The sequence below is a fragment of the Salvelinus namaycush genome, chromosome 8 (assembly GCF_016432855.1).
Source record: "Salvelinus namaycush isolate Seneca chromosome 8, SaNama_1.0, whole genome shotgun sequence".
NCBI lineage: Eukaryota > Metazoa > Chordata > Actinopteri > Salmoniformes > Salmonidae > Salvelinus > Salvelinus namaycush.
Window position 1 is genome coordinate 66514736 of NC_052314.1, and position 27437 is coordinate 66542172.

Sequence of the window (27437 nt, forward strand, 5' to 3'; positions counted from 1 at the left end):
TGATCAATCTGTTGATGTGCCCTTGAGCGAAGCACTTTGCCCTAATTGCTGGCTGTTGAGGCAGACCCTGGCTGGGACATCACTCTGAGGGGAGTTGTGATATCCAAAAAACACATTTCAAATTCACACATAAGTACTACTACAGACTTATACATGTTTGAACTAGGACAAATATAAGCACCCCCCAAATGATTGTTATTAAAGACCCAGTGCAGTCCTGTGTTTTATATATATGTTGTACACATGTTGTACCTATCTGCCAATAACAGCTCGTTTTCAGTTTTCCCCTCCCCACTTAGACCACTCCCAGACAATCCTAGCTAAATTCTTGCTTGAGAAATTGCTCTTTGCAAATAACCTATTTTTTTGTTGTTTATTTTTGACTATTTTAATTCAATCGTTACCCACAGATAATGTATATATAGAGTAGGTTGCCCATGCATAAACGGAGAACCAAGTACTAGTCATCTTTTCAAGGAAATGAAATCAAAGATGATTAGACTATAGTTTACTACAATGCCTGTAAATCATGATTGATAACGGAGAGAAGTGCAGGGCGCTCAACCAACGTGAGTCGAGGTGCAATCCAAACCTTCCATCGTCGTTTAAAAGGAAAAAGAGCAACTCGCGCATGGGCTACCGTACCACGGTGAGCGAGCATTGAGCCTTTTCATTACCTGTGTATTTGTCTCTGCCTGCAAATCATCCTCCCAAATGATAAGCTAGATCATATATGCAAAACGTAGCTCAAGAGAAAGTCTCCTCTCTCATCATTCCTGCTGCTTCAAGTTCAGTAGCTATACGCGCGAGATCAGGTACGCGTGTGGTCTCAATTAAATAGAGTTGGCTATAGTCTATACATGGGCGGAGAAACACATGGCAGTTATCTTTCCAAGGAAATGTGCTTCCTAAATAGGATTAGGCTATAGGTTACTAAATTTGGTTACAAATAAATATTGATCGCCCATATTTGTCTCGGTCTGAAAATCGTCCCACTCCTAAAAGGTAGGCTATAAAATGTAGCTCAAGAGAAAGTGCAAGTCCCTCCGAATCTGCTCTCTTCAAACTACTTCTAGACTATTTGTTGATGTAGCAGAGCAATACCGATAGCCTAATATAATGGGCCATGTGAGAATCTCTGGTAATTTAACCTATTTCTTAGGTTATTTTTGAGCATTTTGATATTGACTATAGGGAGCAAAATTGTTGAGTCCATGCCAAGTGAGCTGTGTCACATACGCCTAAAATAATCTTGCGGGACTGAGGTTGGGTTTGAAGCAGTTGTAGGTACAGTTCTATGTTAAATGCGGGTCAGTTGGGAGGCTTTACCCAGTCTAAAAGGCTCCATTCACAGATCAGTGCTCCTATAGCAACCAGATAGATTGTGATGGTGCTAAGGGCCTGTGTGCAGCAATGCACAGCGACTGCTAGTGAGTGGGTTGAGCAGAACTCAGACAGTTGTTGTGTGTGGCCTACATGCAGACATCAGTTTAGATAGAGAGACAGGGACTGAGAGAGAGAGAGAGAGGGATAGAGGAGAAAATTAAGAGAGAGAGGGAGGGAAAAAAGGAAAGAGAGAGAGAAAAATGGGAGCGAGAGGGAGAAGTAGAGAGAGAGAAGGAAAGATTAAGAGAGAAAAATCACATGCCTAGCTCTGTTTGCTTTCCTGGCGTGGTGGTCTCTCTCGGTAAACGAGGCGGCGGGGAGGTCAAGTGGAAGCAGTCGGGGGTTGCGGCGAACAGACACCCCTCCTCCATCCTCCTCCTTTTTCCCCTCTGTAATTGGAAAGATCTGTCCATTACAAAGCCAGGAAAGAAAGAAAGGGGGGTGAAATGAGAGTGAGAGATGGAGGGAGGGAGGTAAAGTGGCGGAGGTCTGCAAGGTGATGGATGTTGTCTTTCGTCGCTCACGTCCGGAGAATGAAAGCATGGAGGAAGGTGGGAGGGATGGAGGGAAGATGGACAGAGGAGGCCAGTGAACAGGAGGTAATAGGGGTTAGGCATGAGCAGACGAAAGACACTCGACGTGGGGGAAGGCTGCGGATGGAAATCGTCAGATTCTCGACTCGACAGGCACTGCCTGGCTACTGGGGCAAACTGATGTTTCTGTATGTGCTCCATGCTAGAACATCTCTCATCTCTCATACTATCTCTGTTTAGTGTGGGGAGATATGTCATTGCCATCTGTTCTAAAATGGGCTACTTAGACTGATGTTATTTTTGGATACATGTTTCCATTATATTTTCTATTATTGTCTGCATTGATGGGAAAGTCAAGTTAAGAATTTCACTGTACTGTTTTACACCCGTTGTATCCTGGGCACGTGGCGAATAAAGTTTGAAACCTGAAACTTCTAACATACACTGAGTGGACAAAACATTAGGAACATTATTGATGTGACTTGTTAAATCCACTTCTATCAGTGTAGATGAAGGGGAGGAGACAGGTTAAAGAAGGATTTTTAAGACTTGAGACAATTGAGACATGGATTGTGTATGTGTGCCATTCAGAGGGTGAACGGGCAAGACAAAATATTTAAGTGCCTTTGAACGGGTTATTGTAGTAGGAGAACTGCAACGCTGCTGGGTTTCTTTATGCTCAACAGTTTCCTGTGTGTATCAATAATGGTCCACCACCTAAATGACATCCAGCCAACTTGACACAACGGTGTGAAGCATTGGAGTCCATGTGGAACGCTTTCACCACCTTGTAGAGTCCATAACCCCGACGAATTGAGGGCTTTAAGGCAACTCAATATTAAGAAGGTGTTCATAATGTTTTGTCTACTCAGTGTATATACGTCTGTACCTTTCTCACATCACACATTTGAGACGTGGTGTCAGTATCACACACATGAATATTGTAATATCACAGGACTTCTCATCATCAGTGTCATTTTACACAGGACTGGCTAATCAGGACCTTAGCTGGCTTGAATTACATTATATACAGTACCAGTCAAAAGTTTAGACACACCTACTCATTCAATAGTTTCTTTATTTTTTACATTGTAGAATAATAGTGAAGACACAAAACTATGAACTAACACATATGGAATCATGTAGTACCCCAAAAAGTGTTAAACAAATCAAAATGTATTTTATATTCTTCAAAGTAGCCACCCTTTGTCTTGATGACAGCTTTGGACAATCTTGGCATTCTCTCAACCAGCTTCACCTGGAATGCTTTTCCAACCGTCTTGAAGGAGTTCCCACATATGCTAAGCACTTGTTGGCTGCTTTTCCTTCACTCTGCGGTCCAACTCATCCCAAACCATCTCAATTTGGTTGAGGCCAGGTCATCTGATGTAGCACTCCATCACTCTCCTTCTTGGTAAAATAGCCCTTACACAGCCTGAAGGTGTGTTGGGTCATTGTCATGTTGAAAAACAAATGAGAGTCCCACTAAGCGCAAACCAGATGGGATGGCGTATCGCTGCAGAATGCTGTGGCAGCCATGCTGATAAAGTGTGCCTTGAATTCTAAATAAATCACAGACAGTGTCACCAGCAAAGCACCCCCACACCATCACACCTCCTGCTCCATGCTTCACGGTGGGAACCACACATGCAGAGGTCATCCGTTCATCTACTCTGCGTCACAAATTCACTGCGGTGGGAACCAAAAATCTGAAATTTGAACTCATCAGACCAAAGGACAGATTTCCACCGGTCTAATGTCCATTGATCGTGCCCAAGCAAGTCTCTTCTTCATATTGATGTCCTTTTAGTAGTGGTTTCTTTGCAGCAATTCAACCATGAAGGCCTGATTCATGCAGTCTCCTCTGAACAGTTGATGTTGAGATGTGTCTGTTACTTGAACTGTGTGAAGCATTTATTTGGGTAGTTAACTCTAATGAACGTATCCTCTGCAGCAGAGGTAACTCTGGGTCTTCCTTTCCTGTGGTGGTCCTCATGACTGCCATTTTCATCATAGCGCTTGATGGGTTTTGCGACTGCACTTGAAGAAACTTTTAAAGTTCTTGAAATGTTACGCATTGACTGACCTTCGTCATGTCTTAAAGTAATGATGGATTGTCGTTTTTCTTTGCTTATTTGAGCTGTTCTTGCCATAATATGGACTTGGTCTTTTACCAAATAGGGCTATCTTCTGTATACCACCCCTACCTTGTCACTACACAACTGATTGGCTCAAACGTATTAAGAAGGAAAGAAATTCCACAAATGAACTTTTAAGAAAGCACACCTGTTAATTGAAATGCATTCCATGTGACTACCTTATGAAGCTCATTGAGAGATTGCAAAGAGTGTGCAAAGCTGCCATCAAGTCAAAGGGTGGCTACTTTGAATAATATTAAATATAAAATATATATCCTTCACTCATGCTGCCAAACACACCCTTGTAAATCTGACTATCCTACCGGTCCTTGACTTCGGCGATGTCATTTACAAAATAGCCTCCAACACTCTACTCAGCAAATTGGATGCAGTCTATCACAGTGCCATCCGTTTTATCACCAAAGCTTCATATACTACCCACCACTGCGACCTGTTTGCTATCGTTGGCTGGCCCTTGCTTCATATTCGTCGCCAAACCCACTGGCTCCAGGTCATCTATAAGTCTTTGCTAGGTAACGCCCCGCCTTATCTCAGCTCACTGGTCACCATAGCAGCACCCATCCATAGCACGCGCTCCAGCAAGTATATTTCACTGGTCACCCCCAAAGCCAATTCCTCCTTTGGCCGCCTTTCCTTCCAGTTCTCTGCTGCCAATGACTGGAACGAATTGCAAAAATCACTGAAGCTGGAGACTCATATCTCCCTCTCTAACTTTAAGCACCAGCTGTCAGAGCAGCGCACAGATCACTGCACCTGTACATAGCCCATCTGTAAATATCCCATTCAACGACCTCCTCCCCATACTGTTATTTGTTTTTGTTCCTTTGCACCCTAGTATCTCTACTTGCACATTCATCATTGCACATCTATCACTCCAGTGTTTAATTGCTAAATTGTAATTATTTTGCCACTATGGCCTATTTATTGCCTTACCTCCCTTAACTTAACTCATTTACACACATTGTATATAGACTGTCAAGGGTGTGCGTACTGGTAGCGAAGTCAGGTGCAGGAGAGCAGAGGGTTGTGAACAGGCGCACACTTTATTGAGGCAGGAGAAACCAACAGATGAACGCAACTGTGTCAAAACCTCCAGCCAATTGGCAAAAGTGCAAAACGCGCAAACAGTCACAAAATTTATGTTTAACAAATTAACATACCTCGTGAACAACACGGAATATAAGAACACCAGTCTGGCGCATCACAAAATAACACGTAACACAAACAATATCACACAAAGACATGAGGGGGAACAGAGGAATAAATACATGCAGTGTGATTGGGGAATGTAAACCAGGTGTGCAGCGAACAAGACAAAACAAATGGATCAATGAAACATGGAGCGGCGATGGCTAGAAAGCCGGTGACGTCGACCGCCGAACGCCGCCCGAACAAGGAGAGGAGCCGACTTCGGCGGAAGTCGTGACATAGACATTTCTATTGTGTTAGTGCCTGTATGTTTGTTTATTCCATGTGTAACTCTGTGTTGTTGTTTGTGTCACACTGCTTTGCTTTATCTTGGCCAGGTCGCAGTTGTAAATGAGAACTTGTTCTCAACTAGCCTACCTGGTTAAAAAAAGGTGAAATAAAGAAAATTGATTTGTTTAACACTTTTTTGGTTACCACATGATTCCATATGTGTTATTTCATAATTAGAGTGTCTAGTTTGAGAAACAGACGCCTCACAAGTCCTCAACTGGCAGCTTCATTAAATAGTTCCCTCAAAATACCAGTCTCAGCGTCAACAGTGAAGAGGCGACTCCGGCATGCTGGCCTTCTAGGCAGGGTTCCTCTGTCCAGTGTCTGTGTTATTTTGCCCATCTTAATCTTTTCTTTTTATTGGCCAGTCTGAGATATGGCTTTTTCTTTGCAACTCTATCTAGAAGGCCAGCATCCCAGAGTCACCTCTTCACTGTTGACGTTGAGACTGGTGTTTTGCGGGTACTATTTAATGAAGCTGCCAGTTGAGGACTTGTGAGGCATCTGTTTCTCAAACTAGACACTCTAATGTACTTGATCTCTTACTCAGTTGTGCACCGGGGCCTCCCACTCCTCTTTCTATTCTGGTTAGAGCCAGTTTTCACTGTTCTGTGAAGGGAGTAGTACACAGCGTTGTTCCAGATCTTCAGTTTCTTGGTAATTTCTCGCATGGAATAGACTTCACTTCATTTCTGTTCATTTCTCGCTTCTTTATTTAGAACAACAGTTTTCAGCTGTGCTAAAATAATTGCAAAAAGGTTTACATTTCTTTTTATTTTTTAAATCAATTTTATCCCCTTTTCTCCCCAATTTTTTGTGGTATCCAATCGCTAGTAATTACTATCTTGTCTCATCGCTACAACTCCCGTACGGGCTCGGGAGAGACGAAGGTCAAAAGCCACGCATCCTCCGAAGCACAACCCAACCAAGCCGCACTGCTTCTTAACACAGCGCGCCTCCAACCCGGAAGGCAGCCACACCAATGTGTCGGAGGAAACACCGTGCACCCGCCCCCCTCGGTTAGCGCGCACTGCGCCCGGCCTGCCACAGGAGTCACTGGAGCGCGATGAGACAAGGATATCCCTACCGGCCAAACCCTCCCTAACCCGGACGACGCTATGCCAATTGTGCGTCGCCCCACGGACCTCCCGGTCGCGGCCGGCTGCGACAGAGCCTGGGCGCGAACCCAGAGACTCTGGTGGCGCAGCTAGCACTGCGATGCAGTGCTCTAGACCACTGCGCCACCCGGGAGGCCCACAAAAAGGTTTTCTAATGATCAATTAGCCTTTTAAAATGATAAATGTGGATTAGCTAACACAACGTGCCATTGGAACACAGGAGTGATGGTTGCTGATAACGGGCCTCTGCACGCCTATGTAGATACTCCATAAACCCGTTTCCAGCTACTAGTCGTTTACAACATTAACAATGTCTACACTGTGTTTCTGATCAGTTTGATGTTATTTTAATGGACAAAAATGTGCTTTTCTTTCAAAAACAAGGACATTTCTAAGTGACCCCAAACTTGTGAACGGTAGTGTGTGTATATATATATATATATTGTCCTTCTATTGTCCTACTATTGTCTTTCTATTGTACTTGTACTGTCCTTATATTGTCCTACTATTGTCCTTCTATTGTACTACTAGTGTCCTATTGTTCTTCTATTGTCCTTCTATGGCTTATATTGTACTGCTATTGTCCTGCTATTGTCCTTATATTGTCTTTCTATTGTCCTCATGTTGTCCTTCTGTTGTCTTTCTATTGTCTTTCTCAGGGAACGAAGGCGTCGTCTTCGGACATTCAGTGGAGACATCCCACATCAGAGCAGAACCTTTCCAGGATCTCAAGTAAGCATTCTGGGATCACACACACACACACACACACACACACACACACACACACACACACACACACACACACACACACACACACACACACACACACACACACACACACACACACACACACACACACACACACACACACACACACACACACACAGATAGCTGGACACACACACGCACACACACACACAAACCCATCGGCCTTGGCGGCGTGGTCATCCTGATGTGAGCGTACAGTAGAGACTGCAGTGCAGTTATACAGCTCTTTAAGAGGGCAGTACTGTCCAGTCATCTACATTAAACCCAGGTAAGGATCAGATGAGATGCTTTATACAGGGTCAGCTAGTGAGCGAGGACACACTGCATTGACCCTCTCCTGAACCAGGGTCTGTATTCATAAAGCGTCTCAGCCACAGGAGGTTGGTGGCACCTTAATTGGGGAGGATGGGCTCGTGGTAATGACCGGAGCAGAATAAGTGAAATGGTATCAAACACATCAAACACATAGTTTGATACCATTCCATTCAGTCCGTTCCAGACATTATTATGAGCCGTCCTCCCCTCAGCAGCCTCCTCTGGTCTCAGAGTAGAGTTACTAGGATCAGTTTTGTCTTTCAGATCGTATGAATAACATTACATGGAGAAGGGGGGCCTGATCCTAGATCAGCACTAGATTCAGCAATCCCCATTTCCATGTAATCGCTACGATCTAAAAGGATCCAGGATCAGATATCTTTATTTGATATCTCTTATCTATTTTGTTATTGTATAGAAGGCAAAACGGATCCTGTAAAGGCATATACAGTGTTTACCCTACTGTTGTACAGGTGGGCTTGCCTAAAAAGAGTTTGGTTTCTATTGTTTTCAACTGACAATGTTGATGCCAGAGGGCCTGGATGTTGCCTTGGGGGTGTCTCGCCTCACGCCGCCATCTGGGTACAGACTTCAATAACACGTGAACATGTCATTCTCCTCTTAATTCAACACAGCTGTGTACTCTTATTGTGAATCCATTCAACACAGTTTGATGACAGAGGTATTTGATCGCTGGTCTCTCACCAGCCAATCAAATCTCACCGATTTACATACCTCTCGCCTCATTGGCCGACAGCCACATTGACTGCCGGCCATAACACTTACATCCTCTTTATTGAACAGTCAAGCAGCTCCGTATCAGTGTCTGTATTGTACGTCATAGCAATAATCCTTTAAAACGATAGCCTAACGGCCCTGCGGGCTAGCTAGCGTAGTGGTAAGTACATGTGTGGATTGGCAGAGAGACTGACAGACAGGCAGACAGGCTAGCGTAGCGTTAGCATACAGTGCAGTATGTAAATGTGTGGATTAGCGGAGAGAGAGAGAGTGAGAGTGAGAGTGAGAGTGAGAGTGAGAGTGAGAGTGAGAGAGAGAGAGAGAGAGAGAGAGTGAGAGTGAGAGAGAGAGAGAGAGAGAGAGAGAGAGAGAGAGAGACAGACAGACGGGTATGATGGAGAGCTAATGGGCAGCTTCCAGTCACCTATGAACTGCTTTTATGCAAATGTGGTAGGCTCATTTGTATATTGTCAGGGCAGATTAAGTTCTGGGGAGAGAAAGGGACTGATGGGCATGGATTGGACTGGAGGAGTGGAGGGAAGGAGGGACTGATGTAGGGAGAGGGAGAGAGAAAGGGGGAAAGAGAAGGGGAGATAGAGAGGGAGGGAGTGATAAAGATAGAGGGGAGGGAGGGAGGGGTGTGTTTTATGTATCATGTTGTTATACCTTCTCTAAGTGCATCCCAAATGGCACCCTATTCCCTACATAGTGCACTACTTGCTATAGGGAATAGGATGCCTTTTGGGCCTCTTCCTCTGTCTGTAATATAGGTGTTGGTTGGGAAGTCTCTTTTGAATTTCTCCTGATTTCTCTCCGTCTAAAACCACAATACACCAGGTAGTTGCCACACACACACACACACACACACACACACACACACACACACACACACACACACACACACACACACACACACACACACACACACACACACACACACACACACACACACACACTGCATGACACATATGAATAATTTCAGAGTGGCACTCTCATCTCATCCCTTACCTCTGAGTGAACTGAAATGCGAGGCATTTTTGACTGACCGGCCGTGGCCTTTCTCTCTGCTCTGCGTCGGGGGTTAATTCGCTATTACACGCTTTACATATTTCACTCCCTCGTCTCTCACTCATTAATTGTTCGGCAGAATGGAAACATAGAAATGAATCAAGTTCATATCCCTACCTTTTTATAGTTGTTTAATATAAGTGTGTTCATTAGGACTTCTACTTAACAGGCGATCGAGGTGAATCACTGCTAATTAGCTGGACCAGGGCTTCTTTCTCTATTTTTGGATTTGGTATCCCTTTTTACTTTTCTTTTTTTAATCAAATCCGCTTTTTGGCCGAGGTCGTTTGCCTCCCCCCTTCTCCCCCTTCTTTCTTTCTCTTCCCCCTTTCTCTATAAAAGTCCCCCGATTTTGCAGTTAAAGTAAATGAAACATGTAATGACTTGATGGAGTCTATTTGAGGCTAATGATGTATGTTATGGTGTAACCCTCTAAAATACAAATGAACATAGAATACATCCCAAATGGCAGCCTACTCCCTATTAATTGCACTACTTTTGACCATAGTCCTATGGGCTCTAGAGTCCTAGTAATGCACTAATGGGAATAGTGTGTCATTTGGGAAGCAGACAAGCCTACGCAGCAGGATAGACACGCCAATAGTTATAGAGACTCTTTTAGAAGTTTGGACACAATTTGCTTGACGGGGACCCCAGGAAAACTGGGATACAGTCCTCTCCTTTCGATTAACCCCAGACCCTGTTCCTAGAATGCCCTGTTGAAACTTCTGCATATTGGTCCCACCTAACCCCAAATTCTTTCTCCTACATCACATATTAACTACTAAAAAGTAGTGTAAGTGTGGTTTGTGTCTATTGTCCTCTGTGGTTTGTGTCTATTGTCCTCTGTGGTTTGTGTCTATTGTCCTCTGTGGTTTGAGAGAGACAAGATAAATTAAGGGAGACTGTAGAGAGACAAGAGAGAGAGAGAGAGAGAGAGAGAGAGAGAGAAGGTAAATGAAGAGAGAGAGAGAGAGAGACCGTAGAGAGACAGAAGGTAAATGAAGAGAGAGAGAGAGAGAGAGAGAGACCGTAGAGGCAGAAGGTAAATGAAGAGAGAGAGAGAGAGAGAGAGACATAAGGTAAAAGAAGAGAGAGAGAGTAGAGAGACAGAAGGTAAAAGAAGAGAGAGAGAGACAGTAGAGAGACAGACGGTAAAAGAAGAGAGAGAGAGAGACCGTAGAGACAGAAGGTAAAAGAAGAGAGACCGTAGAGACAGAAGGTAAAAGAAGAGAGCGAGAGACAGTAGAGAGACAGACGGTTAAAGAAGAGAGACCGTAGAGAGACAGAAGGTAAAAGAAGAGAGACCGTAGAGACAGACGGTAAAAGAAGAGGGAGAGACCGTAGAGATACAGACGGTTAAAGAAGAGAGACCGTAGAGAGACAGAAGGTAAAAGAAGAGAGAGAGAGAGACAGAAGGTCAAAGAAGAGAGACCGTAGAGACAGACAGTAAAAGAAGAGAGAGAGACCGTAGAGAGACAGACAGTTAAAGAAGAGAGACCGTAGAGAGACAGACGGTTAAAGAAGAGATAGAGAGAGAGACCGTAGAGAGACAGACGGTAAAAGAAGAGAGAGAGAGAGAGACCGTAGAGAGACAGAATGTAAAAGAAGAGAGAGAGAGAGAGACCGTAGAGAGACAGACGGTAAAAGAAGAGAGCGAGAGACCGTAGAGAGACAGACGGTTAAAGAAGAGAGACCGTAGAGACAGACGGTAAAAGAAGAGAGAGAGAGACCGTAGAGAGACAGACGGTTAAAGAAGAGAGACCGTAGAGAGACAGAAGGTAAAAGAAGAGAGACCGTAGAGACAGACGGTAAAAGAAGAGAGAGAGAGAGACAAAGGGTAAAAGAAGAGAGCGAGAGAGAGAGACCATAGAGAGACAGAAGGTAAAAGAGAGCGAGAGAGAGACAGAAGGTAAAAGAGAGCGAGAGAGAGAGACCGTAAAGAGACAAGATAAAAGAAGAGAGAGAGACAGTAGAGACAGGTAAAGGGTAAAAGAAGAGAGAGAGAGAGAGAGTAGAGAGACAGACGGTAAAATAAGAGAGAGAGAAACATTAGAGAGACAGACGGTAAAAGAAGAGAGAGAGAGACAGTAGAGAGACAGACAGTTAAAGAAGAGAGAGAGAGACAAACGGTTAAAGAAGAGAGAGAGAGACCGTAGAGAGACAGACAGTTAAAGAAGTGAGAGAGAGAGAGACAGACGGTTAAAGAAGAGAGAGAGAGACAGTAGAGAGACAGAAGGTAAAAGAAGAGAGAGAGAGACAGTAGAGAGACAGACAGTTAAAGAAGTGAGAGAGAGAGAGACAGAAGGTAAAAGAAGAGAGAGAGAGAGTAGAGAGACAGAAGGTAAAAGAAGAGAGAGAGAGAGTAGAGAGACAGAAGGTAAAAGAAGAGAGAGAGAGACAGTAGAGACAGAAGGTAAAAGAAGAGAGAGAGAGACAGTAGAGAGACAGAAGGTAAAAGAAGAGAGAGAGAGAGTAGAGAGACAGAAGGTAAAATAAGAGAGAGAGAGAGTAGAGAGACAGAAGGTAAAAGAAGAGAGAGAGAGAGTAGAGAGACAGAAGGTAAAAGAAGAGAGAGAGAGAGTAGAGACAGAAGGTAAAAGAAGAGAGAGAGAGACAGTAGAGAGACAGACAGTTAAAGAAGTGAGAGAGAGAGACCGTAGAGACAGACGGTTAAAGAAGAGAGAGAGAGGCCGTAGAGAGACAGAAGGTAAAAGAAGAGAGAGAGAGAGTAGAGAGACAGAAGGTAAAAGAAGAGAGAGAGAGAGTAGAGAGACAGAAGGTAAAAGAAGAGAGAGAGAGACCATAGAGAGACAGAAGGTAAAAGAAGAGAGAGAGCGACAGCAGAGAGACAGACGGTTAAAGAAGTGAGAGAGAGAGAGAGCGAGTAGGGAGACAGGAGTTTGATCAAAGAGAACAAAATCTGAAACAAGAGTCAGAAGACAGACAGTGTCATCAGCAATCAGCTAAATCCACTAGCTAACACTGGCTCCATAATCAGATGAGCATTGATCAAGCTGTTGGAAGTCGATACGGCCCAAATGACACACTTTTCCCTACATAGTGCACTAGTTTTGACCGGCGCTCTATGGGCCCTGTTTAAAAGTTGTGCACTATATAAGGAATAAGGTCCATTTGGGACGAAGCCAAAGAGTTCACAGAGGTCCAGACTCAATTAAAGCCTCATCCAAAGAACTACAGAGGAACAGGTCCAGTCGATATCCCCCTCTTCCCTCTCTGTACCCCCTTACAACTCTACCACCCTACCCCCGGTCAAAGGGGAACCCCTTCGAGACTCCAACCCCGCTCAGAGTCAAGGGCTTTGGGAGAGATCTCCCCCACATATCCCCCTTCCCTCCAAAGCCACAGTGCAGTACAGTGATGCTCCTGAAGCAAAGTTTTAAGTTGGCTCTTTGGGAAAGTTTCTCTGAAGTGAACTTGGGTCTTTAGGAAAGCTTCTCTGAAGTGAACTTGTTTTTTGGGGAAACCTTCTCTGAAGTGAACTTGTTTTTTTGGGAAAGCTTCTCTGAAGTGAACTTGTTTTTTAGGGAAAGTTTCTCTGAAGTGAACTTGTCTCTTTAGGAAAGTTTTTCGCAAGTTTGACTGAAAGTAGGGAAAAGTTTCATGGAGGTTTGGCTCGAAACAGAAGTTGGTTCTGTGAGAAGCTTGACGATTCGCTTCACTTTTGTGGCCCATTTTAATAATAATGTCCATCGGATCAGGTGGGTTGGAAGTTAATGAAAATCCTTGGCTAAGGTCAACGCAGCCGGCGCTGTATTTCTTTAGTATGTGGGCTATGTACAGGAACAACCATCTGGGTCTTTTATGACAAAAACCAAAGCGCCTTGTATTCATTATCAGGCAAATTTACCGGGACATTGAGCAACAAGAACGTTCTCCACCATCCTCTTCCATCAACCATTAATTAGTTACACTGAAAGAGGCATTACAGGCATAGGAAAAGGCCTGAACAGAGTTGGGTTATGGAAATAATTTGGTGTGTGTGTGTGTGTAAATAATTTGGTGTGCGTGTATGCGTGTACCAGCCTCTGTATATAGCCGTGTGTCTGTCAGTCATTGTCAACCCACCCAGAGGTTATGCTGCTCTGTGGCCTGGTTGCTGACATGTTAGTTTTGCAGCAGGCTGGACACCCATGTCTCTTATAGCAGATGGAGAGCCGGGTGCGAGCCTCTCGCTCATCTCAGATTGGTTCGGTTGGATCAGCAAACAGCCCAGACAATAGACTAAGAATGCATACGTCATCACAATAGGATTCCGTCAACACTACACACAGCTTTGCATTCCTTCTCCCTAGTAGGTAAAGTAACTGTCCACTGAAAATCTCACTTTGAAAGTTCATATTCTGTTATACCTAAATAATGTTGTTGACTCGTAATAGTTGCTCTCGCCGTAACCTGCGCGTCGCGGATATTTACATATTGATATGAGGAGCACAGCACCGCGACAGGAGTTCCACCGGTTGGATTTCTTCACTTTGACATCCGCTTGTGCCAAACCTGACGAGCTTAACAATTCTGCGTTGTTAGTTGCGCATCAACTGCCTTCCTTCTGACCGGAGGCCTTACTTACTCCCCATAATGCAACACACTTGTGGGGTTTAGAGTTCCCTTTTCACTCCTCTTATCTAGCTTTAACCCAGCCTTAGTTGAACGAGCGGTGGTTCGGCGTAATCAGCGGAATTCCCTACTAACGGGCCCTTTGGTACCCTCCATATCGTGGATGGACGGCGGGGTACAGTTGTACTTCAATGGTTCCCCTGACCATTGCTCCCTTGGAGCAAAAACTCCCTATTAGTCGAGCCCAATGGAGAAACCCTGGAAGGACCAGGCTCCTCGGAGTGGCCCTTCCTCTGAGGCTGTGCTGAGTCAAGATGAGAAGATTTCACCAGTGGAACCCTACCCACTGGCGGCACCTTTTTTCGGTTGTCAGGAAGTGCATTCTGTATGACTTAGCTCAAGTCGGGACCTGCTTCCCTTTAGTATCTTATTCTCCTTCGCTCTCTCTCCCAGTGCCGACTGCACGCCCGATGCTGAACTCTAGGCCAAAGACCGTCAGTATATCCAGTGAGTACAGTATCACCCGTCTACTGATCAAGGTCGCAAGTCTCGCGCACCGCGACCTCATAGGCCCAGTGTCCTCAGCAGATCGAAGTTTGAGGTAGGCCATTTTCCACGGGCTCCCATCGGAAAACCGTAGACCAGGACTCTGCAGAGCCAGAACTGCTCAGCAATGAGTGGGGCAATCGGTAAGTACTTATCCACCTTTTCCGCTCTACCCCTCTCCAGGGTATCCTCATTCCTCTCATATCTCACCGTGACATCCGCAACCACTCCCAGCTTACCTCTCACGAACAGCAAGTTGGGGATCCGCAGACCCCCCTCCTTCGTTTTCACTCTCAGTTCTTTGGTGACTATCCACCCCACTTTCGCTGCTTCCTCGGCGAGTTGGTCACAAATGAGATTGTGCCTTCTCAGCCTGGCTGCCTTCACTGCCGGGCATTACCCTAGTATGTGTGATATTGTTTCCAACTTGTGGTCACCTTCTGCATACGGCTTCCACTTTGTTCCGCCCGCGAGCCAATGTCTCCCTTGTAGGATATACGTTTTCCTTCAGTTTAAGCGCAGCTACATAGTGTCGCTGTTTAAATCGCACCTCTGCTGGATCTGCAAGCCAGCTGTTGCTGATCTTGTCTTGGTGGAACATGCCAGTTCCATTTCCTTGGCTTGGCAGCGCCGCCCAATCCTCAAATCCTTTCGACCTCCAGTTAGAGGGATTCTTGCACAGCTGCTTGTGCTTTTTTGGCTCCACCTCTGCTCCCTTTGTGCTTGAGCCATCTTCACCAACTGGCATCATAGCATCTAGGCTTTCTCCCAGTTTCGGAGTTTGCTCCGGGACTCCCCCTGCCCGTATCCACAGTTTTGAAAATTCCTCCTGTGGCATTGTATATTCCGTTACCGCCCTTGTCAGTGGGTCTGACGACACTGACAGGTTAAATAACCTTCGCGCCTGTATTGCTGGTATCATTTTTGACAATTTCACAATGCCTAAGCCGCCGTCTTTGTTCCTAGCGTAGATCAAGCCGTCACAGGTTGACGAAGGTAGGTGCAGACACTTTTTCACTGCTGTTTTACTATCCCATCTAGGTTTGTTAGTTCGACTGTCCCGATGTCCCCGTGGTTTACCGTATATATCACTCGGGGGACTGCATATGCGTTTAGTATGCTTACTTTTTGGCTGTAGTGGCGCTTGATTGATTCCGCTGACCCACTCGAGGATTTGTCCTCTCAAATTTGGTTTTGAAATCCCCAGCCAGGGGTTCACTTTCATGCCCAGATATTTTTCTGATTTATCTGGGTCAATCAGGTGTAGCTTTTCCCCTTAGAATGTCCATGCCTGACAGTTATTGACGGTGAATGCTACACCCCCGCGTCTCACCATGAACCCATGGCACTTTTCTGGCTGCACGCGCAGGCCAGAAAGTTGACAGAAACGTTCCAATAATTTGATGTAATGTTGCATGCCCGCTCAAAGAGCTGCTCATAAGCACCAAGTCATGAGCAAATGCTACGGTAGTCACCTTACTCCCCCAAATCTGTAGCCCTCTCCCATGCTCTTGAGCTTGTGAATCAGAGGGTCTACCGCAATGTTGAAGAAGAGGGGGATATTGGGTCTCCCTGTTTCACTCCCACTTTCATTTGGATTGGTGGTGAGGTTCTTTCCTTCACCTTTATTCTCGTGCTCACCTCCTCGTAGGAGTCCTTGATTAGTCTGATTATATGGCTGTCCAGTCCCCTCTCCTTCAGGACATGGATTAAGTGTTCATGTGCCACTGAGTCAAATGCCTTGGCAAAGTCTATGAATACCACTGCTAGAGCCCTTCTCTCTTTCTTGGTCTGATGTAATACTCCATTTAGGACCATCAGGTTCTCCGCACACCCAGGGGTGGCAATAAAACCCCTTTGCCTGGGGTTTTCGTCCTATAGTTGTATTTGTAGCCAAAGCATACATTAGAAGAACAACTCCCACTTAAAAAACACTTCAAAAAAGCTCAGCTGGCCAATCAGCTGTTTACTTGTCATGGATATTTTTAATGACCTGTATATGTCCACACCATTCTGTTGTTGACCCCAACGCCCACACATTTCAAACATAGAAAAGCTGATTTTTAACATACTTAACTTTTGGGAAGGAAAACTATTTAACTCATATTGTAATTAATTATAAGTCATATTTCATGGAAATCTGGAAACACTGGACAGTTACTTTAAGGTGTTGATGTGGAGAGAGGAAACTGATCCCATATCTGTATCTGCAGCCAACTTCCACCTAGCGCTAGCTCATCAGAGGGCCTTCTTACTGTACAAGAACCCCTCTTCTGGAAAGTGGAATTTATAGACAGTGTGGGAGGTTTTAGCTGAGTGAAGCAGACTGTCTGTGTTCTAAAATGGTCCGTTTGTATGTGTCCGGTCCACCCCAGATAAATGGGTTTACAGTACAGTGTGTAGCCAGCTGTGAGTTTCCCAGTCTCCTCAAGCATGTTTTGGAAAAAGCTGCAGCTAATGGAGTGCAGTGTTTATCGTTCTTCATTTGATGTTTGGTTATACACTTCTTCAGGGGGCAATTGGAAATAAGTGAAATTAAAACAGTGCATTTGCATGTGTGTGTGTGTGTGTGTGTGTACATGTGTTTGTAGTTAATCTGTGTGTGTATCTGTGTATCAGTTTCTGTTTTCTTTCGTCTCAAACTGAAACAACCTCTGGCCGTTTCTCCTAGTCTTACTCAAACTGAATTTTTTTCCCGCGGGCTCCGAAAACCTGATATTATCAAACTATCTCACCGCAGAAACATGCCTTCTGTTCTCTACGCGGCCACAACAGCTGCTGACACCCTCCAGACGTAACCGCGGCAACAGGCGTAGACTGTTTGGGGGCCCGTGAGGCCCCGGGCATTTTGATGTCCGTCTGCCTTCCTGGTAAAAAAATCGAAATGATACTTATTGAGCCATCAGTAGCCTTCCAGGAGAGATGTAGTGACTGAGAAAAGCTACAGCTTAGTCTAATCACCTGTCCTCTTCTTTTACTTCCAACCAAAACATCATTATCGTCTTCAGCCATTTTTCTTTTTTTTTAAACTCTGAAATGACTCACCAGCTGGGACTTTCAGGGGCTTTTGTTAGATTTACTGGCAACACCTGGATCTGCGAGTCGGATCTAAATGGATTGGCCGCCTTCCAATTCTGATCTTGTTTCAGTAATTGGTATTTTGACCAATCAGATCAGCTCCTTTGCTCATAATTGTGCAAAAGGTCAGAATTGGGCTGCCTGTGAACGCAGTCATCGTCACCCTATAGTATAGTGTTGTTCTGTAACATGAGCTTTTGTATACAGAGAGTGAATCCTTACTAAAAAGGTAAAGCCAAACCAATGTTAAGTGGTGTTTCAGCCAAAACCGATATCACAGGCCTCAAATCAAATCACATTTTATTGGTCACATACACATGGTCAGCAGATGTTAATGGTCACATACACATGGTTATCAGACGTTATTGGTCACATACACATGGTTAGCAGATGTTATTGGTCACATACACATAGTTAGCAGATGTTATTGGTCACATACACATGGTTAGCAGATGTTATTGGTCACATAGACATGGTTAGCAGATGTTATTGGTCACATACACATGGTCAGCAGATGTTAATGGTCACATACACATGGTTAGCAGATGTTATTGGTCACATACACATGGTTAGCAGATGTTATTGGTCACATACACATAGTTAGCAGATGTTATTGGTCACATAGACATGGTTAGCAGATGTTATTGGTCACATACACATGGTCAGCAGATGTTAATGTGAGTGTAATGAAATGCATCTACTTCTGGTTCCGACAGTGCAGTAATATCTAACAAGTCATCTAACAATTCAACAACAACTACCTAATACACACAAATGTGTATCAAGTTTGCAGACGACACTACAGTGGTAGGCTTGATTACCAACAACGACAAGACGGCCTGCAGGGAGGAGGAGACGGCCCTCGGAGTGTGGTGTCAGGAAGCTGTTTTTCAGTCTCTCGGTCCCAGCTTTGATGCACCTGTACTGCCTCGTCTTCTGGATGGTAGCGGTGTGAACAGGCAGTGGCTCGGGTGGTTGTTGTCCTTGAGGATCTTTTTGGCCTTCCTCTGACATGTGCAGTTGCTGTACCAGGCGGTGAAAAAGCCCGACAGGATGCTATCAATTGTGCATCTGTATAAGTTTGTGAGGGTTTTAGGTGACAAGCCAAATTTCACACTGTGTGGGTGGACCATTTCTGTTTGTCTGTGATGTGTACGCCGAGGAACTTAAAACTTTCCACCTTCTCCACTACTGTCCCGTCGATATGGATAGGGGGGTGCTCCCTCTGCTGTTTCCGGAAGTTCACGATCGTCTCCTTTGTTTTATTGATGTTGAGTGAGAGGTTGTTTTCCTGACACCACACTCCGAGTGCCCTCACCTCCTCCCTGTAGGCTGTCTCATCGTTGTTGGTAATCAAGCATGCAAACGTCTGCAAACTTGATGATTTAGTTGGAGGCGTGCATGGCCACGCAGTCATGGGCGAACAGGGAGTACAGGAGGGGGCTGGGCACGCACCCTTGTGGGGCCCCAGTGTTGAGGATCAGCGAAGTGGAGATGTTGTTTCCTACCTTCACCACCTGGGGGCGGCCCATCAAAAAGTCCAGGACCCAATTGCACAGGGCGGGGTTGAGACCCAGGGCCTTAAACTTAATGATGAGCTTGGAGGGTACTATGGTGTTGAATGCTGAGCTGTAGTCAATGAACAGCATTCTTACATAGGTATTCCTCTTGTCCAGATTGGATAGAGCAGTATGCAGTAGTGTTCATAGTGTTAGTAACTTCGGGCCCGAGTTATTGACTCAAATCCTAACTTCAGTTTCACGGGCACACACTGGCAAATCTCCAATTGCTACAGACCTCAAGTTATGGGCCGACTTCTAACTGAATGTCTGAGTTCTTCCTACCTTAGTTTTAATGCCATGCTATTGAAAACTTTAGAAAGTGAAACAACAACTACAGATAGGGGGGGATACCAATCCAGCCTCACATAGCAGAAAATCCACCCTAGAATATCCACCCTAGAGTATATATCCTAGATTATCCTTACCCTAAACCTACTGGCCCCAGTTATAATGCTTCACAGCGGTTTTAATACCTCCTGTTACCCCACCAACCACTTCAGCTGGAAGTGGAATAATGAATCCGACCTCACACAGCAGAATATCCACCCTATCCATCGTCTCCTATAGCGTATACACTCAGTCCAGAGGTGGGCTGCATGGGCCAGATTGACTGAGCGCCCCAGAAGCCTGAACCATTGATTTCTTGTGAAGCCTGCACTGATTTAGCTAGCGGCCTTTCTGACGTTATGTGTCGTTTCACTTCAACCTGGGACTGAGCCTGGGACTGAGCCTGGGTCTGCAGGTGTTACTGCCACTGGGAGGAGGAGAGAGGCCTTGTGCTGTCTTCACAAATACCTTACATCTGACCCAGCATTTAATTTTTTGTGCTGAGTGAGAGAATGTAGTACATTTCCCCTCCACCACGTGAGACCAGGGAAAGAGGCAATGACACTGTATGTGGAACAATATGTCACATTGTTACGGCTCCCTCATCATCTCTCTCTCTGTTTCTGTCTCTCTCACACATCTAGCACAGATAGAATAATGTGAGCAGCTAGCTCATATTACCCATTTTTTCTCTCTCTCTTTCGCTCTGTTTCTCCCTCCCCCATGTCTCTCTCTCTGTTGAAATGTCACATCAACTCAAAAGCGCCTGACGTTTCAGTCCCTCTCCAAGAACAGTCATCCTCTCCTTTCCTCTAATTTCCTCCTTTCCTCTGCTTTCCCCCTTTCCTCCTTTCCTCTCCTTTCCTCTGTTCCTCTCTTTTCCTACTGTCCTCATTTTCTCCCTCTTTTATCTTTAAGGGAAGTGTTTTCATCAATACTTTTAGACTACCTGACAGGCATTTCAGGCAGACGAACAATGGTGTCTCTTCTCCTAGCAGGGGGCAGTATGAGTCAGCATATGGTCGCTCAGAGGGGTGGCATGCAGTAGTACAACAGATTCCCTCAAGCTTGGAAAAAATGGGAGATAAAACCACATATAGATTATTTCTCAATTCATTTCTTTTACCCAATTCAAAAAGACTAGTATTTCCAGCTCATCAAATATGAAGCATATGTTTCTCCTGACCACATGACTGACTGGATGTAATGGCTGTGCAGACTTATGTTCAGGCCCTGCCCTAAAACACCTGGTTCCGCTAATTATGGTTCAGGCTGTTAGTGAGTTTTGGATCAGGTTTGTTAGTGCTAGGCAGGAACAAAAGCCTGCACACCTAGTAGCTGCAAACCTCTGGTCTAATGTGGGCCGGTTTACCGGACACTGATTAAACATATTCCTGAACTAAAAAGGAATAGAGAATCTCTAGGTTCAGAGAACGAAAGCCTAGCTGGTCTATGTTGAACGAGGTGTAGGGATGAAATATTCTGCTAATTTCCACAGAGATTTCTGGAAAACGTGGGAATTTTGGGAAAGTTACTGCAATTTTCCAACCCTAAAGGTATCTAAGTCTGGCTGCTCACATATCAGCTTGTTGTTCTTACTCTCACCCTACTAGTTCCACTTCAATACATCTGTTTGTTTTCACCCCGGGACATGTTAGCCTCTCACAGCGGTCTGTGGTAGGCGACTTTTACTGGCACTCCGCTTTGAGCCACTCACACTCTCAGCAGGGAGCCCCAGTGAACCATGGGAAGTTAAAGAGCTACTTGTGCCTTGTTCTGATTGTGTTGCTAGCCGTGTAAGAGCTGCTGTTCTCAGAGCGTAGCCTGGCGTTTCAGTTGCTGGTTTGTACTGGATTTGATTGGTACGGTGTCCATATTAGGACATAGTATGAGGATGTTTTATGTAAATGTGACGAGAGACTGACTGGAAGCTTTTGTGTAATAAAATAGTATTTAACTACTGCTTTGAGGGTGTGTATACACTATTTATACAAAAGTATGTGGACACCCCTTCAAAGTAGCAGATTCGGCTATTTCAGCCAAGTTCAGCTCACATCCATGCAATCTCCATAGACAAACATTGGCAGTAGAATGGCCTTACTGAAGAGCTCAGTGACTACTACTTTGAGGGTGTATATGTGTTGTCTCTCTCTCTCTCTCTCTCTCTCTGTTCTTCTCTCTCTCTCTTTCCGCAAACACGCAAAAAAGTTCTGACACACATCCGTCGGGTACGTCACGTCAGCGGCCCGGGCAGAAACGAAGGACGGACCCCAGTCTTTTCACTATTGATTAAATTATCACCGATGGGATGCATGGAGCCATGAAATTACATTTTCATGAAATTAAAATAAAAAAAAATCCAGGGTCTCACTGCCATTTGCAATTTCCCAGGCTACATTTCACAGCCGCAGACGGGCAGGACGCGAATGTCTTTTTTTTGTGTCATGTTTTGACCCAATCTAAGGATTTGTCAGGGAATCCACTGTATTTAGTAGTAGGTTATACTGGATGGATCATGGTTAGAAACAGGATCACGGTGCATTAGTTTGTAAATGTGAAGATGGAGAAGGCTTGGAACACCTTCAGGTGACCTCCTTGCTTCTCTTGCCTTGCGGGCACACACATACACAGTCTCACACATGCCTACACACTATTTTACACCTGACTGGCATTTGGTATTTAAGTGCTCTGAGTTTTACGAAATGCAACATTTACTTTTCAGTGATCAGAACCCCACCCCCCATGTACCCATATACTCCATTACCCATAGTTCCGAGTCATCCCCCATGCCTGTCTCTCTGTGACAAGTGTTGTGAGTTTTCTAACTTTTACAACACAGTTGAAGGCTCTCATCTGTTCTTTTACTCTGAGAGATTCATGGAGCGAGTTTAGCACGGGATAGAACTACTCTTGGAGATGGGGACTTTAAAAAAGTAGTCACAAAAGTCACAGAGGCTTGAAAATGTCATTTTCCAACCATTTCTCATCGTTAAAGTCGGCTCACTCTTCCTGCCAGACGACACCTTTGTATCGCTCAGCGCTCTCTAACAATTTATGTCGCCCCGACCGGCGACACAGAAGGGTGATGTGAGTTTTTTTTGACCGAAAAGGTCATGGGTTCAGATCTCGAACAGTAACATGGCGATACGGCATCAGGGCCATTAAAGGAGAAAGGTCAAGGTGAATGTCAAGCTATATACGGCTGGAAAACATCTAACTTATATTGTGACTGAAACCTCCATGGAAAAAGTTTTTCTGACTATGGTTTCTGTCTATCACACCCTCCCTCACTACTTTACAATGTGTATGCACCAGAACTATTATTACATTACCTCCCCCTCCGTACACCCCTGAGCTTTTAGAAGTTGTCAAATTAAGACGATAACTGTGTTGATGCATTCTCTCGTTGCCTATCTCTGTCATGTTATAAAACAAATATGTCCGCCGCATAAAACAAGCCTTGGCGGACGGCGTTGAAGGTCAAGGCGGATCTTCTCGCCGGCGAGAGGGAACGCGGCAACGCAGGAAGGCGGCTCCTGCATGATAATGAATTGGACCGATAAGACCTACAGTCTCTGACTCTGGAGTCTTTTCATATAAACAATCACCACCAAGGCCCTGGCTTTCTGGATGGAAACTTTTTACCTTTTTTTTGTCTCCGAATCACCGGGCGGAACAGCAGCCGGAGCAGCAACAGAAAATCAATGACCTGATTGAATTCCTCTTTTAAAACGGCCGAAAGTACCAGAGCTATTCATAGATATTGTATGATATTCTGACTGTGCAAGAGAAAGAGGCTGTGAAGGTTTTTTTGCAGAGAAGTTGGAAGGAGGGATCGTTAAGTCAATATATTCATTTCTGTCAGGTGGTTAATTATCCGAGGCCTGTTTCACCAGCTAACCTGATGGACCAGTGGACCAGATGACCGCTCAGTCCACAGGGAGACTTCCCATCCAGGCTTCCGTCTCTGTGTGTGTGTGTGTGTGTGTGTGTGTGTGTGTGTGTGTGTGTGTGTGTGTGTGTGTGTGTGTGTGTGTGTGTGTGTGTGTGTGCCTATGTGTGACAGAGAGAGAGAGGAACAGTGAGAAAATATGTGTACTAATGTGCCTGTGTATCACTTAGTGTCCCCCCCCCTCCCTTCACATCACAGTCCAATCAAATACTCTCAGCTAGATCTGTGTAATACTTTTTAAAGAAATGCTGCTTTAAAAAAAGTTTCAGTTCAGTTATTTTTCCGATCGGCGACTTACATTCTAATTGTACAGTATGTTTTCATTATTGATCCTTCAAGTCACCCATGCATTGAATCTAAAGTGAATCGTTGTCTAATTGAATCCCTGGATGTCTGGTTCTCTGCAGGCTGGAGTCTCCCACCAGGACCCTGAGTCTGGAGGCTCCCAGAGGGGTGGAGGTCAACGCCGGGGTGGGCGACTTCAAGGCCTCCTGCCGGAAAGACCTGTTGCTCCAGTCGTCAGAAGGAGAGGTGAGAGGGGGAGACAGGGGTCTGGTGGGAGTGTGTTGGGGTGGGGGTGTTGTTGGGGTGGCTATGTGTGTGTGTTTTAGGAGGGCTACAATACTGATTCTAGTAGCAGGAGTTCATTAAGTGTCTTATTAACCTAACGAGCTCCATCAATCAGCGCAACCTTGTCCAGCTTTGTTCTCCTCTCCATTTATTTGGGGGAGAGATGTGACCTCATTAACGCTGCAGTCATGATGAGGTGCCTGCTATCTGTCTGTCTCTCTGTCTCTGTCTGTCTGCTCTTTGGTCTGTGGCCAAGCACGCTGTCGAGACTTCACTGGAGCGAACCTTGTCATTAGCTCTGTAATTAACTCGGAAAGACTAGCAGTGTTCGCCGAGACTGGGATAGTTTGATAGCATGGAACAGTAGGAGAAAAAATAACGACGCAAGTTCTGACTTACTTGTCGTCTTCTTCTTTTTAACGCTTGTTTTTCAGGGGGAGGGACGGATGGTTTTGGGAAGAGCCTTTCGTCTCATAGTAAATGTTAGTGGCATTTAGAAGGTAACTTACTCCTAGCTCCTAAAGCACCACTTCAATCTCTATTAGACTTCCTTGTTGCTATGACCCATAATGCATCCTGGGCAGGCGAGAGGTCACAGGTTAGAGGCCAGTGTGATAAGTAGATGTCCCCCCCATAGAGTTAGATAGGGTCTCATCTCCTGTCTTTTCAATGTCCACTTCCACTTCAGGAAGTGCACCCTCTATCCAACTCCATGATGTCCCCTCTCCCTTCGTGTTGTTTGCATGCTAAGCACAATGGCCGCTGCTGAAGTGGAACTGGTTTGTGTGACTGGTCCTAAACAAGTTTAGCGTTGTCAGACTTTCAGAGTCTCTCCCCCTGCTGTTATAGGATCACTTTCAAATGAACACTAGCTGGTTCCTGAGATGTGTCCCTCTCCTTTCAGCTCCAGGCCCCCAGCCTGGCTTTAGTAACTACACCGGCTATTTAATTCACTTCCAACATCCCCGGTAATAGATCATTGTATCCCGTCACTTAACTATAAAAAGGCAATTATTTCTTATTTCTCCTCTTCCTTTCTTCTTTTTCATCTCTTTCCTGTATAGGAGATGTCTACCTTTAGAGGTAGATCTGGAGTCAAAAGAAATGCACACCTGTTTAGGCGCGCGGAGTAGAACACTTGAAAAAGAAAAGGAGAGCCTCACACTCAAGGAGCTCAGATGCAATAATTTAATAACCTAATATCCAATGTTTAGACAAGCTGTCTTCATCAGGGTCTACCATTAGAGGTAGATCTGTCTGTCTTCATCAGCGTCTGTCTGTCTTCATCAGGGTCTACCATTAGAGGTAGATCTGTCTGTCTTCATCACGGTCTACCTTTAGAGGTAGATCAGTCTGTCTTCATCAGGGTCTGTCTGTCTTCATCAGGGTCTGTCAGTCTTCATCAGGGTCTACCATTAGAGGTAGATCTGTCTGTCTTCAGCAGGGTCTACCATTAGAGGTAGATCTGTCTGTCTTCATCAGGGTCTACCATTAGAGGTAGATCAGTCTGTCTTCATTAGGGTCTGTCTGTCTTCATCAGGGTCTGTCTGTCTTCATCAGGGTCTGTCTGTCTTCATCAGGGTCTACCATTAGAGGTAGATCAGTCTGTCTTCATTAGGGTCTGTCTGTCTTCATCAGGGTCTGTCTGTCTTCATCAGGGTCTGTCTGTCTTCATCAGGGTCTACCATTAGAGGTAGATCTGTCTGTCTTCATCAGGGTTGTCTGTCTTCCTCAGGGTCTACCATTAGAGGTAGATCTGTCTGTCTTCATCAGCGTCTGTCTGTCTTCATCGGGGTCTACCATTAGAGGTAGATCTGTCTGTCTTCATCACGGTCTACCTTTAGAGGTAGATCAGTCTGTCTTCATCAGGGTCTGTCTGTCTTCATCAGGGCCTGTCTGTCTTCATCAGGGTCTACCATTAGAGGTAGATCTGTCTGTCTTCATCACGGTCTACCTTTAGAGGTAGATCAGTCTGTCTTCATCAGCGTCTGTCTGTCTTCATCAGGGTCTACCATTAGAGGTAGATCTGTCTGTCTTCATCAGCGTCTGTCTGTCTTCATCGGGGTCTACCATTAGAGGTAGATCTGTCTGTCTTCATCAGGGTCTGTCTGTCTTCATCAGGGTCTACCATTAGAGGTAGATCTGTCTGTCTTCATCACGGTCTACCTTTAGAGGTAGATCAGTCTGTCTTCATCAGGGTCTGTCTGTCTTCATCAGGGCCTGTCTGTCTTCATCAGGGTCTACCATTAGAGGTAGATCTGTCTGTCTTCATCACGGTCTACCTTTAGAGGTAGATCAGTCTGTCTTCATCAGGGTCTGTCTGTCTTCATTAGGGCCTGTCTGTCTTCATCAGGGTCTACCATTAGAGGTAGATCTGTCTGTCTTCATCAGGGTCTGTCTGTCTTCATCAGGGTCTACCATTAGAGGTAGATCAGTCTGTCTTCATTAGGGTCTGTCTTTCTTCATCACGGTCTACCTTTGGAGGTAGATCAGTCTATCTTCATCAGGGTCTGTCAGTCTTCATCAGGGTCTACCATTAGAGGTAGATCTGTCTGTCTTCAGCAGGGTCTACCATTAGAGGTAGATCTGTCTGTCTTCATCAGGGTCTACCATTAGAGGTAGATCAGTCTGTCTTCATTAGGGTCTGTCTGTCTTCATCAGGGTCTGTCTGTCTTCATCAGGGTCTACCATTAGAGGTAGATCTGTCTGTCTTCATCAGGGTTGTCTGTCTTCCTCAGGGTCTACCATTAGAGGTAGATCTGTCTGTCGTCATCAGGGTCTGTCTGTCTTCATCAGGGTCTGTCTGTCTTCATCAGGGTCTGTCTGTCTTCATCAGGGTCTACCATTAGAGGTAGATCTGTCTGTCTTCATCAAGGCCTGTCTGTCTTCATCAGGGTCTACCATTAGAGGTATATCTGTCTGTCTTCATCAGGGTCTGTCTGTCTTCCTCAGGGTCTACCATTAGAGGTAGATCTGTCTTCATCAGGGTCTGTCTGTCTTCGTCAGGGTCTGTCTGTCTTCATCAGGGTCTCACATTAGAGGTATATCTGTCTGTCTTCATCAGGGTCTCACATTAGAGGTAGGACAATGCCCTGAAGAGGAGAAGAGACGATCATAGAGAGTGTAGGACGAGCATTAGACACTTGACACAAAGCGTTGTCGGCAAACCGTGGGCTTTGACGCACAACGAGGGGTGTTATGAAACAGATGGACCTCTCTGTAGCCTTAGTGTGATGGAGTTCTGTCAGTCTTTGTGCGCC

General features: G+C 45.2%; 1 protein-coding gene across 1 annotated transcript in view; it reads left to right on the forward strand.

Moving 5' to 3' along the window:
* LOC120052255 (zeta-sarcoglycan-like) overlaps positions 1 to 27437 on the forward strand; it is a 71628-nt gene that overhangs the window by 28380 nt on the left and 15811 nt on the right. The window contains exons 5-6 of the mRNA XM_038999075.1: positions 7335 to 7407; positions 24015 to 24138. Of these exons, the coding sequence (XP_038855003.1) occupies positions 7335 to 7407; positions 24015 to 24138 (197 nt within the window). The remainder of the gene's footprint in view (positions 1 to 7334; positions 7408 to 24014; positions 24139 to 27437) is intronic.